Genomic DNA, 20,856 nt, shown 5'->3' on the forward strand with positions numbered 1-20,856 from the left:
GTTCGTTTGCTAGAGCTTTTCCAATGTCAAGTATCTTTTCCTTTGACCATGAGATCGTGTAACTCCCGGATACCGTAGGAGTGCTTTGGGTGTATCAAACGTCACAACGTAACTGGGTGACTATAAAGGTGCACTACAGGTATCTCCGAAAGTGTCTGTTGGGTTGACACGGATCGAGACTGGGATTTGTCACTCCATATAACGGAGAGGTATCACTGGGCCCACTCGGTAATACATCATCATTATGAGCTCAAGGTGACCAAGTGGTTGATCACGGGATCATGCATTACGGTACGAGTAAAGTGACTTGCCGGTAACGAGATTGAACAAGGTATTGGGATACCAACGATCGAGTCTCGGGCAAGTAACATACCGATTGACAAAGGGAATTGTATACGGGGTTGATTAAATCCTCGACATCGTGGTTCATCCGATGAGATCATCGTGGAGCATGTGGGAGCCAACATGGGTATCCAGATCCCGCTGTTGGTTATTGACCGGAGAGTCGTCTCGGTCATGTCTGCTTGTCTCCCGAACCCGTAGGGTCTACACACTTAAGGATTAGTGACGCTAGGGTTGTGAAGATATGTATATGCAGTAACCCGAATGTTGTTCGGAGTCCCGGATGAGATCCCGGACGTCACGAGGAGTTTCGGAATGGTCCGGAGGTAAAGAATTATATATAGGAAGTGCTGTTTCGGCCATCGGGACAAGTTTCGGGGTTATCGGTATTGTACCGGGACCACCGGAGGGGTCCCGAGGGCCCACCGGGTGGGGCCACCTGTCCCGGGGGCCACATGGGCTGTAGGGGGTGCGCCTTGGCCTATATGGGCCAAGGGCACCAGCCCCTATAGGCCCATGCGCCTAGGGTTTCCATGGGGGAGGAGTCCCACTAGTGGAAGGCACCCCTGAGTGCCTTGGGGGGGAGGGAAACCTCCCCTGGCCGTCGCACCTAGGAGATTGGATCTCCTAGGCTGGCGCACCCCCCCTTGGCCCTCCTATATATAGTTGAGGAGAGGGAGGACTTCATACCTCAGCCTTTGGTGCTTCCCTCTCTCCCTGTTACGTCTCTCTCTCGTAGTATAGGCGAAGCCCTGCTACTGTGACGCCCTGCATCCACCACCACACCGTCGTGCTGCTGGATCTTCATCAACCTCTCTTCCCCCCTTGCTGGATCAAGAAAGGAGGAGACGTCATCCGTTCCGTACGTGTGTTGAACGCGGAGGCACCGTCCGTTCGGTGCTAAGATCATCGGTGATTTGGATCACGTTGTGTTCGACTACATCATCCCCGTTCTTTGAACGCTTCCGCTCGCGATCTACAAGGTACGTAGGTGCATCTAATCACTCGTTGCTAGATGAACTCCTAGATGGATCTTGGTGAAACGAGTAGGAAATTTTTTGTTTTCTGCAACGTTCCCCAACACGACTTTCATCGTAAATATCAAACTTCTCATAGACTTATAGACCTGTGTACACTCACAAACTCATTAGTCACTTAACCTATAAGTCTTCAATACACCAAAATCACTAAGAGCACTAGATGCACTTACAAACTGTATGTTCCATCGAGCATTCAAGGGATCCAGGAGCTCTGCCACCATTTGCGGAGGATTTTGGATCAAGGAAACGATCGGTGCCATGTTCTTATTTCTCGGTATCTAGTTTATGTCTCATATATTTGTTGTGATCCCATTGCCAATACTCTTTATAAGTCCTTGCTTGAGTGTGTCACGACCTTCCACCACTCCTCTCCATATCTAAAATGGATGCGATCCAAGTTGGGCATCAAGAAAGCCATTATCAAGGAAATATACATCCTTGAGTATCCTCACACTTAGAGCTTCAGGGTTCTCCAAAATCCTCCATGCTTGCTTGGCTAGGAGTGGCAAGTTAAAGATCTCGAAATCTCGAAAGCCTAGGCCCCCATGTATTTTGGCATGCTATGGTGTCCCAAGATACCAAATATGATTTTCGCTGGCCTCTTTTGCTTCCCCACCAGAAGGCATTAATCATGGACGTTAAGGGTTGACACAATCTTCTAGGGAGTTTAAAACAAGACATGGAGTACACCGGTACCTGCGCAACTGCTTTTTATCAAAACTTTCTTACCGGCTGATGACAATATTTTCTCCATCCATTCTTGTATCTTAGTCCACAAGCGGTCCTTTAGGTACTTAAAAGCCTCATTTTTTGTTTGTTTTTTTCGGGTAAAAGCCTCATTTTTTGAAGTACCAACATCAGCAGGCATGCGAAGGTACTTCTCAGTTTTTTTAGATGTGTATTTTTTTCTCAGAAGAAGATTTTTTAGATGAGCAGAGTGCGTCACTTGTGTCATTAGGGGAGGTGACAATGACCTCGGCCCTTTTTTTTGGGACCAAAAATGACCTCGGCCCTTGGGTACATATGGGCTGTGGCTACTGATTTCGTCGGCTTCGGCTTCGGCTTTTATTTTCTTCCGACGGGCCACGAAGCGGTTCCATCGACTCTCTCAATCGAAACTCAGTTCTGCGTGGGCCGGGAGGGCTGGAGTGGGGAGCCGACGAGGCGGCAGCGGAGGGGGATCGCCGGAGACGGGATGGACGTGCCGTGGGTGCTGGTGGCGCACGGGTCTGTGACGGCGCTGGTGGTTGTGTCGTTTCTCTGTGGGCAGTGGCCCATCTTCGAGGGCACCTTCGTTCAGAGCATCAACCACTTCCTCACCTCCGGAGCCTACCGCCACTTTCTGTGCGCGCTCCATGCCTCCTCCCGTTTCACACTCACACCGCCTCTTCAGCTTCTCACTTAGTGAAGATTGTTTGTGCAGGCGGCTAGTGCAGGCGGCGTGCGGTACCGGAGCCAGGGATCTCGTGCTCGGCGTCGAGCAGTACTGCTGCGACCGCCCTAACCCTATCCTGCAGGTACACGTGGTGCTGAGTATCTATGTGTGTTGTAACGCGTGCTCATATCATGAAAAGTTAGGGTGTTTGATGTTGATGCTATGTTATGCGAGATTGTTGCTTGGGATTGGCCGATATGATATTGCTCTCTTATGCTGAGTTGAATCAACCAAGGTAGAGAGTTTATTGAATGAGAATGTGGTCGGTTGAATAGAAAGAGTTTGTCAGGGGTTTTGGGGCTGTTGATGATGAATGGATGAATGTTGGGCGATTTGGTGGTTGGTTGTCTACAGACAGTTATGAGATATGCTTTGTTGTGTAAATCTATTGCATTTTCTGCACAAATTGGACGTGCATCTAAATGTTGAATCAACCAAGGTAGAAGTTTATTGAATGAGAATGTGGTCGGTTGAATAGAAAAAGAGTTTGTCAGGGGTTTTGGGGCTGTTGATGATGAATGGATGAATGTTGAGCGATTTGGTGGTTGGTTGTCTACAGACAGTTATGAGATATGCTTTGTTGTGTAAATCTATTGCATTTTCTGCACAAATTGGACGTGCATCTAAATGTTGCCAATTGAGAAGGGACAATGGAGTATTGAGTTGTGTCAGTTGTGTGAAATTTTAAGGGGTTCCATGCTTGGCTTATTTCTACATTTATGGTGTACCATTTCCATCGGAGAGCTGGTTTTGGGGTGGACTAAAAGTAATTGAAGAATGTCATAAGGGCATACTTGTTTGGGAGCTGGTTTGATGCATCTAAGCTACATGTGAATTGGTGCCTGGTTGGTGGGAAGCCTCACAAGTAATGGTTGGTCCATTTTTAGTGAATGGGTGGTGCTTTGGTCTTGTAGTTGCATGAGCATGTAAATTATGGGGAAGTGGGGAAGAGTGAGGGGAGAAAACAAGTGGAACTAGACAAAGATGAGCTGAGGGCTGGGTCACTTGGGGTGGGCAAATCTCATGGTCTAGTAGTTGAGCTGACTTAAGATCTTTGCACTGATTCAGTAGTGCATTATTAGAGTCACTACTATGAAATTATGATACATACATATAATGCACTTATCCTAGCAGTGCCATCTATAGTTATCTCTCTGTGTTTAAATGAAATTCTTGTTTTGAACTGTGGAAGCATACCTGCAAAAACAAGTCACTACTTGGCATGGAAAATAATTAAATCACTGGTCAAATATGGAGCCTACTATTGTTTAGGAAGTTCTAATCTGTCCGCAGCAATAAGCTCTAAGCTTCTCCTCCTAATCATGCCAGCTGACTTTCAAAGTGTTAGATTGCCGTCTTTTCCGTTTATTTTTGTTTTTGGAACATAAGCCTGCCCTATTCCAATACTCTCTCATGTTCCTTATCTCTGCAACTGATTTACACTCCTTTTTTTTGTTTACTCTGGTTCCTCTATTTACTTGCTTTGTAGTCTTATAGCAGCATAACCATTAGGTTTATCAGAAAATTGCTTACTTATGCAACATCTTATTTGTGATTTTTCTTTTCTTCTTAACTGCAGGTTTTTTATGTTGCCATAATTGGCGGAACATATTTTATAATAGTGCAGTCATCTTTCAAGTACATTCCTGGGTATTACGTGAGTGTATTGCACAGGTATCTCGTTAATGTTTACCAATTTGCAAGACAGTTATTCCTTTGTCCATTTTTGGCAGTCAGAGATCTTGCTCTTGCAGGTACCTGAGCATTGTGGTTGTTTCTATTGGTGCTATACTCTTTGTTCTCACTAGCTTCTCTGATCCTGGGACTATTACTTCTGAGAACGTGTCTCAGTATGTATCTGCCTATCCTTTTGACAACATTATTTATGTAGAGAAAGAATGTTCAACATGCAAGATTACCAGGTATGCTATTTTCTAGTGATTAGTCATACCATGGCTAAATAATTTTAGGTGTTGTTGCCGTGCTTTTACTTTTGTGAATGATTGAAGAGAATAATTTTATCACGATAGTTTAGTAGTCTAACTGAATAAAGGTAAATCACACTAATTATTGTAAAAAAACACACCTGATTATTTTGGGACTTTTCTTGAGAGGCAATTATCTCACCAAGTAAAAATCAGATTTGCTCTATATGTTGGCTATTGTACTTGCATGGAATTTTAAAATTCTTTTACTTTCCGTCTGTCATGGATTTGATATGAAGCATGTTGTGGTGCGGTCAAGGTTTTGGAACGGACAAATTGTATCCTAGAATTTAAGTTGACAGAGCTCTTTTGTACTTGGATTCAGTAGAAGGTGTAGATATTATTTGATGGTACGCTGGTAACTGTGCAAGTATACTTCGTAATTTCGTAGACTAATTAACTTTGATTGATCCATCGTAAGTGCAACCGATAAACTATTAACTATTATTTTGAAGTTTTTATGAAGTTATGATCATGCACTCGTGCTACAATGTATTATAAATATGTGTTGTTCTCTTTGTTTAGTGTTGTTCATATCAATCTACTTTATTTGACATCCTAAGAATGGTTCATTATGCAGACCAGCTAGGGCAAAGCACTGTAGAATATGTGATAGATGTGTGGCTCGATTTGATCACCACTGTGGATGGATGGTACTTTTATTTGCTGCTTGATGCCTGATGGTATTTCTTTGGCTTGTTTATATCCTGAAATTTGTGTGTTGATACAGAATAATTGCATTGGGGAGAAGAATACTCGCTATTTTGTGGCCTTCTTAGTTTGGTGAGTTTTCTCTTACCTTTTTTCCATGTTTCTTTTCTTTTGGCTACATAGATAGTCCCAACTCCCAAGGATCCATGACTCCATTCAGTTATCATCGACAAACCCCATTGTGCTATTCAATTTTCTTTTTGTTTCTTAGCGTCATCCTTATTAGTACATGTCAGGCTCCTAATTTCTCATCCTCTTGGCACCCAATAGTATCTCTCAGTTACGAGCACCAACCATGGAGACATTAATAGATGTGACAAGCCCACTAGGTATTTCAAAGTAGATATATACGGCTGGCAAATTATTGGGAGCTAAAAGATTAAAGCGGAAAACATTATTGTTGAAGATGTGACTTACCTTCTAAATTATTCATAAATAATTTACCATGTACTATCCAAGTGCAGTTGTTTAAATATTGTATGTATGATTATGCCCTCCGTTCCAAAATATAAGGTTTATAGTCAAGCATGTGCATGTTTGACCAAGTTTTTAGAAAAAAATATCAATATCTAGAGACCGAATATGTATCATTAGATCCATCACGGAAAATATTTTTATATTTTATTTATTTGATTGTAGATGTCGGTATTTTATTCTATAATCTTGGTCAAACATACACAAGTTTGACTTGCACGAAAATTGATAAACCTTATATTCTGTATTTCTAGTTGTCTGCAGTTTGGGACAGTTGGGGCTGTAGTTCATTTTAATTTGTGTTACAGTCTGTTTAGGAAGATTGATCTGCTACTTGATTTTAAAACCTATAGTTATGCTGGCAATTTAATGTATTAGATCAATCTGTTCAAAGCAGATCCTTGCACTTTTCTTGCAACTTTACATTATTTATCTTTCTCCTTCATAACAGGCATTTTCTTTTATGTCTGTATGGAGCAATTATCCTTGGCTTCATTGTTGCTGGTGAATTGAAAGACAAGAAAGTTGTCTACATACTGACAGGTTATTATTCTGTCCGTTCTAAGAGCTCACACTCGTCTAACAGGAATGTCTTCTCATGCTACATTTAACCCTAACCATATGTGGAGGAGTGTTTAATCCTTTTATTCCGTTGTGGCATGATATGATAAAACTCGTCTAATAGAACTATAGGTGAAGTTTATTACTCCCTCCGTTCACTTTTGTAAGTCGTTTTAGACAACTCAAAATAGGCTGTTTTGCACATTTTTTCGAGAAAACGTAAAAGACCTTTGCGTTTCATTCCATTGAAAAGAAAGAGAGATCCAGCCTCCTAGGAGGTGAGTTTTACAATGTCATGGGCTGTTCAATGCACGTCCCAGGAGGTGGGCAGAACAACCCTTAGCCCCTGGGCTCCGGCACTGGCCCAACAGCGGGCCTCTTCTTTGATTCTATCTACTAGCAAATCAATCGAGGGTGTCGCATTGTCAAAGACGCACTCATTCCTATGTTTCCAGATCATCCATGGGACGAGCAAGGCGATGGACCTGAGGGCCTTGCGATGCGTCGTCGGTGTTTGCTCGTTCGCTCGCAGCCACCATGCCATGACAGTGGGCTCCTGGACCGGCGCCTGGGTTGGCATGCGCAGCCAAGTCAGGGTGGCATGCCATGTTTGGCGAGCAAAGGGGCAGGTCAGGAGTAGGTGCTGGATGGATTCTGCTGCTTGATCACATAGGAGGCACCTTGGGTGATGTTGCAGGCCACATCGGGCTAATCTTTCCGCCGTCCAGCATCGATCTTGGTTAGCCAACCAGTGGAAGAATTTCACACGTGGCGGCGCCCAGGTTTTCCAGACGAGCTTCCAGGAAGTGCATCGCGTTGAGCCTTCGAAGGTGGCCGCGTAGCATGACTGAGCCGAGTAGTTGCCGTTGGCCGTCCATCTCCAGAGCAGCCGGTTTGGGTCGTTCGACAGGGGGATGCTGTTGACGGTCTGCCAAATCATCAGGTATTGACCTATCTCGTGGAGGCCGAGGGTTCCCTGGATGTCACGCGCCCAAGCGTTCTGGGCCAGCCCTTCCGCCACCGTCCTCGACTTCCGTCGCCTTTTTGGGATGCACTGGTGGAGCAGAGGGGCGATTTCGCCGATGGACTTCCCATTAATCCAGCGATCCTCCCAAAACAGGGCCAGCCGACCGTCCTCGACTGTCATGGTCGTGGATGCAAAGAAGAGGGCGCGCTCCTCATGTGAGAATTGAAGGTCAAGTCCCTGCCAGGCGCGATCCGTGTCCACGCGAGCAAACCATTGCCAGCGCAGCCGGAGCGCGAGCCCGGTGCGCTCCAGGTCATGCACCCCAAGACCTCCATACTCGATGGGGCGGCATACATGTCGCCAATTGACATGGCAGTGTCCACCGTTGGCAACAGCGCGTCCAGCCCACATGAACCCCTCTGCATCTTCTCAAGCTTGCTTAAGCGTCTTCTTTGGGGGGGCAAGTGCAAGCATTTGGTGAACGAGGATGCCATTAAGCACCGACTTGACCAGGGCGAGGCGTCCAGCCTTGTTCATGAGCCATGCCTTCCAAGTGGGTAGCATGGCAGCCAAGGAGTCGACTAGGGGCTGCAGTTGGGCGGCCGTGGGGCGACGCGTCGTCAGCGGGATACCAAGGTAGGTAACAGGGAGTTGCACTACCAGGCACCCAAGCTGGGCGAGCACCATGTTTGCAGCAAGATCCCCGTGAAGGACAGTGGCAGAACTCTTGGCGTAGTTCACCTGTAGCCCACTTGTCTCCCCAAACAGGGTCAGGATCCCCTTGATTGTGGCCACATCTCCTGGCGTAGCATGGCAAAACAGCATGACATCGTCGGCGTACAAGGAGATCGCCGGGATGCGGCGACGAAGGTGTAGCTGCTGTAGGATGCCAAGGTCGGTGGCGCGGCGCATCAGTCTGCCAAGGATGTCCACCGCAAGTACAAACAATTGCGGGGACACGGGGTCGCCTTGGCGCAGCCCGCAGCGGTGCCAGATCGGCGGACCAGGCTCGCCGTTAAGAAGGATGCGGGTGCTGGACGTCGATAGCAGTATTGCGAGCCACTCTCGGAATCGGTCTCCGAATCCGTACTGGCGTAGTACCTCGAAGAGGAAAGGCCAGGATAGGGAGTCTAAGGCACGCGTGAGGTCGAGCTTGAGCATGATCCGCGGGGCTCGAAGTTGGTGCAACATCTTAAGTGATTGCCTGACGAGGATGAAGTTGTCGTGGAGACTGCGGCCGGCGATGAACGCGTTCTGGTTATGACTAACCAGGCTGTCCAACCTTGGGGCAAGACGTAGCGATAGAACCTTGGCGAAGATTTTGGCCACAAGATGTATCAAGCATATCGGCCGGTAGTCGCGAAGCTGGTGTGCGTCGGCGCGTTTGGACAGCAGGGTCATGAGGGCCTGGTTGAGCCTGTAGAATCCACGGCCTCTCAGCTCGTACAGCCGCTGGAAGACGTCCATGATGTCGTGCCTTATGATGCCCCAGCAAGCACGGAGGAATTCCGCGGTGAACCCGTCCGGCCCCGGAGCTTTGTTGGCGGGGAGGCGTTTGACAGCGTCCCAGACCTCCTCCACGGTGAAAGGCTCATCGAGGCTTGCGAGATCACCTGGGTCAATTAGCTGTTCCAGGTCCATGGTGACGTTACCCTGAGCGGCCGTGCTCAAGATGCCGTCAAAGTGCTCGAACGCCGCCCGCGCCATCTCGTCATGATCGGTGAGCACTTGCCTGTCCACGGTCAGGCTGAAGATCCGGTTCTTCTGTCGACGGTAGGAGCACTGTCGGTGGAAGAAGCCAGTGTTGGCGTTGCCTTCCTTGAGCGTGGCAATGCGCGCGCGTTGTCGGGCGATGGTGCGCTCCAGGGACGCGAGCCCGAGATACGTGAATTTTAGCTGCTTCCGAAGCCAATCTTCCGGTGCGCTGAGCACGCGCGTCTCCTGGGCCTTGTCAAAGCGTGCAATGAGCTCACGTGAGATGGCCAACCTATCCCGAATGTTGCCCGTTGACTTGGCACTCCAGCTAGTGAGGCTGTGAGCCGTGGTCTGCATGCGTATCATGAGGCGGCGGAATGGGTTCGGGTCATGCACCGAGCCCCATGCCGCAGCCACCGTGTCGTGGAACCCGTCAAGGCGCAGCCAAAAGGCCTCAAAGTGGAAACGTCGGTGCGCCGCGGGCATGGGGGAGCAGTCCAGTAGGAGCGGGCAGTGGTCCGACACGACGGACGCGAGGCAACGGAGGTGACACTCGCCGTTTGCCTCCTCCCAGTCCGTAGTGTAGAGCACGCGATCCAAGTGCACCAAGGTAGGCGGGGACTGCTCATTCGACCACGTGAAACCACGTCCGTTGAGGTAGATTTCCTTCAACGCGAGCTCGTTAACAAGGCGGCGAAATTTGCCCATCATGCGCCGGTTCAGGTTGCCGTTATTTTTGTCCTCATCGCGGAGGATCAAGTTGAAATCGCCGCATAGTATCCATGGTCCGGGGCAGGCCGCACGTATCTCCCGGATCTCTTGTAGAAACGCGATCTTGTCAGCGTCCGCTTGGGGGCCGTAGACAACCGACATCCACCAGGGCACACCAATGGTCGTGGTCACCTTGGCCGTGAGAGCATTTGTGGTGAACAATGGGCCTGTGATGCTCACCGCCCTGCTCTTCCATGCCAGGAGGATGCCACCGCGCGTCCCATGCGCAGGTAGGTAAGTGTAGTCGTCAAACTCCGAGCCAAGGGTGTCATCGTAGGCGGTCATCTCAGCAGAGGTGATTCTTTGCTGCAGCCCGACAATCCCGAGTGTGTGCAGGACCTGGACTTGTGCGCGCCTCTCAGCGGCGGGCGGTGACGCCGTCGAGGAGTTGGTCGAAGCCGAGCGGCCGCGGCGTGGCGCGAAGTTCAGGGGACGGCGCGGCTTCCTCCCCGGGGTTGGCAGAGCAGCGGAGATGTGCTTGGTGGCGGCAGCCAGGAACTCGCCCAGCGTGAGGGTCCGTGGAGCCGAATCACGAGCGCAAGGTCGTCGCATGGTAATGGGCGGAGAGGCAAATCTTCCCGAAGCCGAAAGGCTTGGGCCCTGGCGCGCACTAGCTGGCGTGCGGGGCTCGGCCTCGGGCCTGGTCGGCGTGGAGGTGGGCTGGGCCTGGGGTCGTTGCAGGATTACGGTCTGCGAGGCGGGTGGGCTTGCGTCCTTGTCTGGAGAGCGGGATGAGGCGAGGCACTCTTCTCCGCCCTCGTTGGCGCACGCGAGGGGACCAGGGGGTCGGTCGGCTTGGGCAGCAATGCCTGCGTCGTTGTGGTCGGCTTGGGCGGCAATGCCTGCGTCAGTGTTGGCATCACCCGCGGCAGGGATAGCCTGATCCGCCGCAGGGGTAGATGTGGGTGCAAGAACTCTTTGCCCCGACAAGCAGGCGGACCCCGGCTGTGAGTCTGGCACCTCGCTCAGACCGGACAGATCCCGACAACCCCTCAGATCATGCGAGCCGCAAATGGGCTCTGCAGAATCATCGCCAGGACCATGGGGCCTTGGTTGGGGTGGGACTTCCTGTACATCCGGCGGGTTTGCGGCCAGTGGCGGGGCGCCAGTTGTCCCTGTAAGCGGCTCCGTACCTGAAGCAGATGCGGACGCGCCCAGCGTGGGGCCGCCGCTAGCTTGCTCCGCCTGCACGGCCCTGGACTCCCCAGCCGCCTCATCAGCTTTGTCCCCAGCCAAAGTGTGTTTTGGCCTACGTTTGCCCCTTCCTTTTCTGGCTCGGCGACGTCGATTGGTGGGGCCAGACTGATCCCGTGGACTCGGCTGACCTGGCCATGGCGCCATGGAGCGTCTTCCAGCCAGTACGGGCGGCGGCGCCGCTGAAGTTTGGGGCGCCGGCCATGTTTGGTCGACAACCACCCCATCGGCGTGCGCGGCGCGGTTTCCGGCGCGCCACCCAGAGGAGTCCACAGCCATGCCGTTGGCGCGTCCTGAAGGCTGTGCCTCGGTGCGTCGGCGCTTGCGGCCGCGGCGGCGTGCGCGCCCAGCGCCGTGACCACGTCCCTGGTCGTTCCCGTCGTGCGCACCATCTGCGCCAGGTCCGCCTCGCGGCTGGGCGGGCGGGGGTGGGGCTCTGCCCCTCTCTGCGCGAGACAAGGCGATGGAGATGGGGTAGGTGAGGATCCTGATGGTGGGTGCCTCGGAGCTCAAGCGTGTCGGGATCTGTTCCACAATTTCCAGGACGGCGGCGCGGCGTATGCTGGCCGGGTCGTGGGTGCGCCTGGCCAACCGGAACACAGCCATGTCCGCCCTGGAACGGGTGCTGGGGTGGAGGCGCTCGATCCAGCAACTCTCCCCGAGTATGTGCTCAGCGGTCGAGAGGTGCCACACCTGAGCGGGGATGCCACGGAGCTCAAGCTCAACGTGGTACTCGAACTCGCTTGCGCCCGCATGGGCGAGCTTGCTCCAAGGGCGGACGGAGAGGGAGAATCGCGGTGATCTGATGAAGTGGTCGCCGTTGAGACGACGCATGGTGGTGCGCGAGTAGAAAAGGATCAAGAAGTCCTCCGGGTGATGGGCATGGACCGTGAAGTCACCATCAGCGAGCTCGAGAGAGCTGAGGAGCAGGTCAGCGACCTCTGCAGCGGAAACTTGCGGGCGGTTTCCGGTGATGGAAGCCACCATTGCGCGTGACAGAACCTCCTCCGCCTCCTCCATCTCGACAGAGTGTGCCATGATGACCCTCACCGGCTCGACCGCGGGAGCCAATGGTGCGGCCACCACCGGGGGGGGGGGTGCGGTGGCGGCGGGGCCTGGGGAGCGCGCGTCCCGGCAGCGGGGCCGCTGCGTCTGGGAGAGGCGCGTGCTTGCCGTGCGGCTTGCCTTGCAGCTTCCCGGCTCTCAGGGGTGCAGGAGCGCGAGTCATGTCCGGACAGAAGGCAGTGACGACACCTGACCGCATTGGTGCAGTCGCGCACGCGGTGATGATGATCCAGGCAGCGGAAGCAGAGGCCCGCCGCTTCCTCTGGGGATGGGCTGCGTCGGCGGGGCCGCGAGGAGTTGGGCGCGTCGTCTTGGCGGGGGCGGCGGCGGCGATTCCGGCGTCGCGGCCGCTGGAAGCCGTCTGCATCCACCTGGACGCCCCGACATGGTGCACCTCGGAGCGGGGGCCGAGACGGCTCGCGGCAGGTTGCCGTGGAGCGGCGATGGCCGGTTGCCGTGAGTATGCGACGGCGGCAGGGGCTGGAAGCGCGAGCGGCCTGGAGGTGACCGGCGGCGTGCGTGCGACGTCGCTGTACGAGCGCATCGAGGACTCGCCCTCCGAGTCGAACCAGCGGTCACCGGAAGACACGCGGTCGTTGGAGAGGGTCACTCGGGGCTCGGCAGGGTCAGCACTGGGGGTCACCATGGCTAGGGGGCAGGAGAGAGGAGGGTCACCGGCGGGGATTCACCGGTGACGGGGCTAGAAGGCTGGTGGGCTAGGAGGAGCGGGGTGGGAGGGGAGCGGAGAGAGCCATCTAAACTGACAGTTGTCTGAAATGTCTTCAAGGTCTTATAAAAGTGAACGGAGAGAGTACCATCTTGCTGATTTTTTGTCTTCTCGTATTTGAATATGAATGACTCAATACCTTCTGAGGAAAAGTTATCCAAATCATGTGACATAAATTATGGAACAGCTCATTTCACTTTATATTTCATTTAAGCATTATACTCCATCTGTTATTGTTTACTCTGCATATTAGCTTTGTCTCAAGTCAAACTTTGTTAACTTTGACCAAGTTTATACAAAAAATTATTGACTTCTACAATACAAGTCAATATTGTTAGAATCACCATTGAATATATTTTTTATTGTGAAAGTTTTTTCTATATACTCGTTCAAACATCATAAAGTTTGAATTAGGTTGAAACTAATATGCGGAGTAAATAAAAACGGAGCAAGGATATGTCTTCCTTTATAAGTTAACATTTTCTGTTTTCTAATTGAGTTGTCGTTGGAATTTGACAGTTTATTATGGCATTGATAATTCATTCTCTGCCCTGTTTCCCCATGTTGCACAGGTATGATAGAGGAATGAATAGAAATTTTTGAGTCCATCAGCATTCATTCAGTATCTAACCTAATTTATGGTCACTTTTGCAGTGGTTGCTTGCTGTCCATAACACACAGATACTTTTGGTTGTATTTTTGGGTATAATAGCGTTGCTTCTTGGGGGGTTTTGTGCTTATCATGTACATCTTTGCTTATCCAACACGACTACAAATGAGGTAACGCCTTGCCACACGCTTCATTTGAAAATTGCCAAATTTTCCATCATTTAATTTGTTCTTTTCTGAGGATATGCTTCAAAAGCGATCACCTGAATTGATCAATGAACCATGTTCTAAGTAGTTTTTGCGAAGTGGTTCTTTGAGTAGACAGGTGAGGAAAGTGAGATTTTCTTTCATTGAATCATCTTAACAATGTTGATTTTACGATGCCTCTTTCCAATGGAGGCATAGTGATAAGAATATGTTGAGTAACGGAAGCAGTAACCCTAATGAGGATGAAACAAGTTTGAAGCATGTTATTAATACAAAAATGACTTTCTGGATTTTCTTCTTCCAACTCATCTTGTGAAAATTAATGCAGACATTCAAATGGCAAGACTACATTTTCTGGATGAAAAAGGAGAACGCAGTGAAAGCTAGCGCATACACACTGAAGGCGAGCATCAACGCAGCCAGCAGCGAAGCGCAGAAATCGCCGCAAAGCAAATGGAAGACGTTCTTCTCAAGGTCGAAAACACGGGCCGAGGAGCCGGTCGTGAAGAATAACATATATGACGTTGGCTGGATCAGGAACCTGTGTGAGGTGATGGTACCTTTATCGGAGCGGAGTTCGTTCTCTTGCAAGAAGTCGGAATGAAGTGAAATGCTGTTGCAACTGTTGTATGACTTAACTGTTGTATATCCATGGCGTTGTAGAATTTTGGGAACATTTCCCCTCCCCCCTCATACACTGACATGGTGTTAGGGCCGTGATTGGAGCCAAAGTAATTAACTGTAGATGACAGTCTGTGCAAGTCGTTTTTGCTTGTATCATTCCTGAAGCAATAGTTTTGGCATTTTGATAACTTCATTATCTGGGCACTCGTCCGTTACCCGGAAAGCAATAAATAGTTTTGACATTTTGAATATTAGCATATGTACACCCTATTGTATTTCGTATCAACTCCTATATTCATGAGTAGTTGTATTTGTTGTGATGTCCACTTTGTTACCAGTATATGACCTTACGTGTATGTTATTGTCATGTGTTGGGGCGACTAAAGATGCGTTTCTATCATTAGCGAGGATTGCAAAGTCTTTGCTGTGGCTTGGACCGCATGTTGGGTGTTACACCACGTCGTGGGCATGTTGCTGCAACACATAATCACCGTCATCGTGGTAGAGGTTCTTGCCGCTGGACTCCTCGTCGGCGTTGGGATCGCTGTGGCTTTTGTTGTCATTGTCGTCCCCAGAACTATCTAGAGGATGGGCTCCCTGGCGTACATTGCATGGAACACTCTTATGTCGTGTTACGCTCGCCAATAGATATGTGAAGATCCCTCCCATCTGCCCAACATGTTCAAATGGGATAGAAGACACAAAACACGTCTTGTTTCTGTGTCAGAAGGTGAAAAAAGTCTGGAATAAGTTGAGTTTGTATGAGGTGATCAATAGAGCTTGTGTTGTTGACCGGGCGGGAGAGGCAGTTCTTGAATTTTTATTACTTATGCCCGAGGAAGAAATATCTGTTTTGGGACTCCAGAATACACGTGAATTGATCGTTATAACAGCTTGGTATTTATGGTGGGATCGATGTAAACTGGTTTATGAAGGAAAGTCTCAAGATGCATATCAATCTACGATGGGGGCCCGTGCTATAGCGGCAAATTATGTTAAAGCAAACTCCCCTAAGGCGATTAGTAAGAAAGGGGGATGGCTTAAACCTCCTATGGGTGTTGTGAAGCTAAACGTTGGTGCTTCTTTTGACCATGATCTGCTTAGAGGCACGGCAGGGGCAATCCTGAGAGATGACAAAGGAAAGTTCATTATTGGCGGAAGTTGGCGACTTGACTGGTGTGTGGATGTTCTAACGGCAGAAGCATTGGCACTGAGGTTTGGCCTTACCCTAGCACAGAAGGCGGGGTGCAACCGCCTTATTGTTAACTCTGATACTACGGAAGTGATTGACACGATGAAGAATGGAGGACAATCGGCGGGAGCGGGCGATGGCAGTGTTCGATGATTGCTATTTTATGGCTTGTGAATTTACTATTACTAGATTTGAACATTGTAATATGGAAGCAAATAAAGTTGCTCATGAAATTGCTAGGCTAGCGAGTTTCTCTGCGACTATGGATTGGTTTGAGGAGCCCATGGTTGATATTGTATCTCTCCTTATTGATGATGTAACTGTTATTTCTAATTAATAAAGCTTAATGTTTTCAGAAAATAGAGGATGGGCTACCTGGCGCGTTTGCCGCGGGGCAGCCTAAGACAAGTCAGCAGAGAGCATCCATGCCAGCTCCTGCGTCTGCTCGTCTTCGGGCTGTGGGGCCGAAAAGCTGATGGCGGTCGACCAGGAACACCAGTTTTGCCAGCATCCGAGAAGAGCGGTTAGATTGAGCATCTCAGATTATCCAACGACATGAAGAATTATGACATAAGACATACTTGTGCTATGGGTTGGTCTTGCTGTGACCGGAGTCCACCTTGTTGTTCGGGAATCGCTGGCTTTGCCTCTAAATAAAAGTGAGAGCACTCCTTTCATGGATTTGCCCCTGTAGAAGTTGCCCCAGATGGCCCGGGTGGCGTCATCCTTGCCATTTAACATCTACCACGCTGAGAGCCACGTGCATGACCCGAGGAAGTGAGCCACCTTCTTCCTCAGCTTGGTCACCTCCTCGGAGCCCTCGACCTCCAATAGTTGAGTTTGGACGCGGGGCGGGGGGGGGGGGGGGGGGGGTCATGAAGGGCGTGGAGATCCCTGCCCGAGGTGGGTCCTCCAGTGGCACATCAAAATTATAGAACCATTCCTCCTACCATTCTTGTTGGTTTCAATGAAGGTTTTGTCCAGATATCCGAAACCTGGGATCTTGCTCATTGATGCACCACCACACTCATGTGTCTCAGGGCTGTTGGTCTAGAGCTTGACGCAACAATATTTGCACCATAGCCCGAGGTGCGACTCACAGTACATGAATGCCTCGCACACTGTGATGAAACATGCGATATGCAGAATGGAATTGGGTGCGAGATGCTGTAGTTGGCAGCCATAAATATGAAGGAGACCCCAGAGAAAGGGGTGGATTGGAAACCTGAGACCACACACGAGGTGGGGAACGAAGCATACCCGCTCCTTATTGGTTGCGTGAGGCTGGGACATTATGACAGACCAGGAGGCACCACCCTAGGAAATGAGTGCGGAGGCGTTTTCCGCTGGTGCCAGTTAGCTAGCCTCAGTCAGCCGGTCGAGCTGGTCCATGGTCGATGGCCTCCATTTCCCCTTTGTTAGGGAAGGGGCCTTGGGCTGCCCCACTGGCTTATTGCCGGTGTTCTTCGCCTTCCCACCATTGCGTAGCTTCCCTTCTCCGGCCATGTAGCCGAGAGTGGCTAGAGGCTAAAGGCGCTAATTTTTAGCAAGGTGTATGGAAAGGCTTGAGTGCTGGAGGTCTCGGAAGAAGACGAAGGAAGGAAGGAAGGAAGGAAAGGAGGAGAGCGTAAAACTCCCCCCTCATTGCCGCCCTCCTTTTATAAGTAGGGCAAAGCTCGAAGCAGTGACAGGTTACCTGCACCACATGGAAGTAAATCGCCCCACATCCCCATGTTTATGCGTTAATTACACATGGGGATCGAGGGGGCAACCATTTAATCAGTGGGCATTTCGATACACATGATCTCTCTTGATGGGACGTGCCCTTGGTGGGTCCAACACCCACATCCGCACGCCATGTTGACCGCTAGGTTAAGGACGCCACGTTGTTTAGTGTGCTCATGGATAAAACAGATCTACGTTGTCAGGACCTGACCGAATAGGCATCAAACTGGGAGCGCGGGAATACTTCACGCCCATGGGCCTGCTTTGCGCGAAACATTTCCGACATGCATCTCGGTTCAAGTTCTTTCAACACATGCCAGAGACCGATGTGTTGATACTCGCCTCGGGCGCGGTACGACATCAAGACTTGACTACAGAAGGAGGCTTTCATTGAACCAGTTTCAAGACCGTCGATAGAAGATGAAGTGTAGCTCAGATGATCCAAGGTGCGTACAACTTTGAAGACCGGTTCAGGGGCTAATGATGGTGTCCTGGCTAGGAGGCCTCTTACCATGTCGGCTCTCAGCATGGTGGGCTAGGCCGAGGACCCCATGTTTGTTCCGTCCTGGCCACCTTGGGCAACCCATGACGATTACAAAGAAATTTAGAAATTTGTCAAACTCTGAAGAATTTGACGAAGATCAGAGTGAAGAAGTAGAAACACGAGGAAAAGTAAGTCATCACAGAATCAGAGTACATGCATACTGGATACGTAAGAGTGAAGAGCATGCGATCAGATAAGCATACAAGCATGAAGAAAATGAACCAAGGAGATGAAAGATAGCATGACGAAATTCGTCAGTTCAAATTCACCAGCAACGGAATTATGTAAGAGAGGGTGAGGAATTTGAAACCAGGTTGGCTCGGTGAAGACACAACAATTTGGTAGACTAGTTTTAGTTGCTGTATCAACTATACGTCTGGTTGAGGCGGCTGAGTCGCAACTCAGAGGACACATGATCCTCACCGTATTCCTCTTGAGCTAAGGTCACTTAGTCCTCGTCCAATCACTCGTGGTAAGTCTTCAAGGTAGACTTACAAAACCTTCACAGAATTGTTCACTGGCACACCATAATGAAATCTTGGTGTACTCAGAACTTGACGTCTAACTTTCTGGAAGAATGACAGTCTTCAAAGGTAACATGCGTCGGATCACATAGATCAATCTCTTCAGTGATGCTCAATTACTTTGGCTCTGGGTTTTTCCTCACTTATGATTCTCTCAAAGTCGTCAGAGGATGGGTTGATCTCAAATGACAAGTGCCAAGTTCTCTCGGAGCAGCCAACCAACAAGTGGTTTTGAGGGGCGACTATGTAACACCCCTGATGTAACTTTCCATATTTGTAACTCCAACTCTTGCCATTTCTATCTATGTGATATGATATTCCCTTCGTGGTTGGATTTTTCTCCTCGTTTTGTAGTTTGTTCATGTCATGCATTTCATCTCATGTCATCATGTGCATCTCATTTGCATTCGTGTTCGTCTCCTGCAGCCGGTCATTTTCCCCGTCGCCCGTTTCGTGATCCGACACTCCCACATGCACCCGCCACACCCCTCTAATCTTGTTTCGTGAACGGGAGAAAAACGGTCTCGAAATGGGTCGAGATTTGTCGAGTGGCCTTGGTACATCACCGGTAGGCCTCCTGTCAAATTTTGTTCCATTTGGAGGTCGTTTGATTCCCCAACAGTTAACCGGGTAACCGCAAAGGCCCCTTTCTCTTTGCAGCCCAACACCCCTCCATAACAGACCACTAGCCCATCTAAACGCCCCCATGCTCTCCATCGTTGGATCACGATCGTGTGGGCGAAAACCGCATCTCATTTGAACTCTCCTAGCTCCCTCTACCTATAAAAACACCTTCCCCTCCATTTTTCGCGGATGAAACCCTAGCCTCCTCGTCCTCCGCGCCGCCGGACACGTCCGCACCGTGCCGGTCATGTCCACCGGAGCCGTCCACGTCGCCCAGCCAATCCACGCGCGCCACCTCAGCTCCAGCCAGCGCCCCGACCAACCAAGCGCCGCCACGTCATCGCCCCCGCACCCACTTCGCCGCCGAGCCCACAGAGCCCATCTCTGGCCCGCTTCAGGCCGCGGCAGGCCCGATCCGCCCGAGTCACCCCGCGCCCCGACTCTGCGCGCCGCCACCGGACTTCGCTGCCTCGCCGCCGCCGCTCTCCGCCGCCGCCGCCTACTGTGCCCACCGGCGTCCGCCTCCGCCCTGGTGAGCTCGCCCTAGTCCGCCCGCTTTCCCTTCCCCACCTCTCTCTCACCCAAGGTTCCTCTCTCCCACAAGAACCTCGCCGCTGTCATGCCGCTTCTTCGCTGGAGTTAGCCGCCCTTCGTCGCCAGCCCGCCCGATCCGGTCTCCCCTCTGCCAGATCCGGCAGCCCCGACCCCAGATCCGCAGCCAAGACCCCGGATCTACACCTCCCCGCCGTGCTTGCGTCGCCGGAGTCGCCCCCGTCCCGTGGCTGCCGCGGCTTCGCCGTTGATCGCCGCCGTCGTGGCCTCTACTCGAGGATGAGAAGAGGTGCTCGTCCCTCTCCGCCCATCGGCCGCGTGGGCCGGCCCAGCTGTCTCGTCGGCCCGCGTCCTGGTCTAGCAAGCTGGGCGGCCCAGCCAGCCCCGCCCCGCATCCAGCACAGCAGGCCCAGTTGGCCTCTTCCTTTCTTGGGCCGAGCCCGCAATATGAGCGCCCCCTCTATTCCTCGCCCAGTGCGTGACTTAGCTATTCTGTGCTCAAATCTGTTTTTCACTAAGTCCCTGCTCTTATCATCATATATGCATCTTGTGGCTGTTGTACCTCGCAAACCGTGCATCATATGAACATGTGTTATATATCAAAGTTGTTCTACTCTTCGTGCTCTTTGTGATGGTGGTGGTTGCATTCATGTTAGAGTTCATATTGCCATGTTAATCATCGTTGCAAAAGTGCTATATGATGTTGTCTGCTGGGATTTAACAGAACTTGGTGATTTGTTATTTTTATTGCATTTTGTGTGTGCATCCTATGAGCATGATGTCTACATGTTTTATGATCTGCTTCATACCATCTTTACAGTGGTGTAAGCCTTGTATTTTTATGAGCTATGTGGTGACTAGCACAAGGATGCAAAGTAGGCTATGTAATGTTGCTGATTCCAGACAGTGATTTTGCCAAGTCCTTTTCCTGTTACATTTTGATGCTACGTAAACATGTTGCTACCATGAGATCCATGCACATTTTGAGATAGTTCAGTAAGAGTGTTTTGAAGATGTGGTATTCCTCTATCCATTCATGCATCTGGTTGTAATTATGGAGTAGTGTATCATGTCATTACCATGCTCTATTTTGCTAAATATTGTTCCTGGCAGATTGTTAACATGAGATTCAGTTTTGCCATGTGTTTTTCTGGTGACACATGTACTCTATGAACTTTCTCTTGCCATGTTTAGCTTCATGAATATTTCTACTTCATATTGGTTACCTTTTTATGTCATGAAATGCTTTTTGGTGAGTGGCATGAGCTTGCAAAGTTGCTATCATGAA

General features: G+C 50.4%; 1 protein-coding gene across 3 annotated transcripts; it reads left to right on the forward strand.

The window, feature by feature from the left end:
• Positions 1-2,435: 2,435 nt before the first annotated feature.
• LOC125551370 (DHHC-type zinc finger family protein) lies at positions 2,436-14,658 on the forward strand. Of its 3 annotated transcripts, none has more exons than XR_007302489.2 (10): positions 2,436-2,726; positions 2,806-2,899; positions 4,397-4,491; positions 4,572-4,739; positions 5,383-5,455; positions 5,533-5,585; positions 6,439-6,530; positions 13,487-13,539; positions 13,622-13,901; positions 14,112-14,382. XR_007302489.2 is itself a non-coding variant. In XM_087518157.1 (10 exons), the coding sequence occupies exons 1-10, from the start codon at positions 2,578-2,580 to the stop codon at positions 14,385-14,387; spliced, it is 1,107 nt and encodes a 368-aa protein (XP_087374283.1). In that variant the 5' UTR covers positions 2,439-2,577; the 3' UTR covers positions 14,388-14,658. The 3 variants fall into 3 exon arrangements, 2 of the variants coding, with proteins under 2 accessions (XP_087374283.1, XP_048570528.1); XM_087518157.1 differs by having other exon boundaries at positions 2,439-2,726; positions 4,572-4,667; positions 13,622-13,747; positions 14,112-14,658; XM_048714571.2 differs by having other exon boundaries at positions 2,440-2,726; positions 13,622-13,747; positions 14,112-14,658.
• Positions 14,659-20,856: the final 6,198 nt, after the last annotated feature.

Source organism: Triticum urartu, chromosome 4A, assembly GCF_056163025.1.
Source record: "Triticum urartu cultivar PI428250 chromosome 4A, HENAU_Tu73, whole genome shotgun sequence".
In the NCBI taxonomy this organism is placed as follows: Eukaryota; Viridiplantae; Streptophyta; class Magnoliopsida; order Poales; family Poaceae; genus Triticum; species Triticum urartu.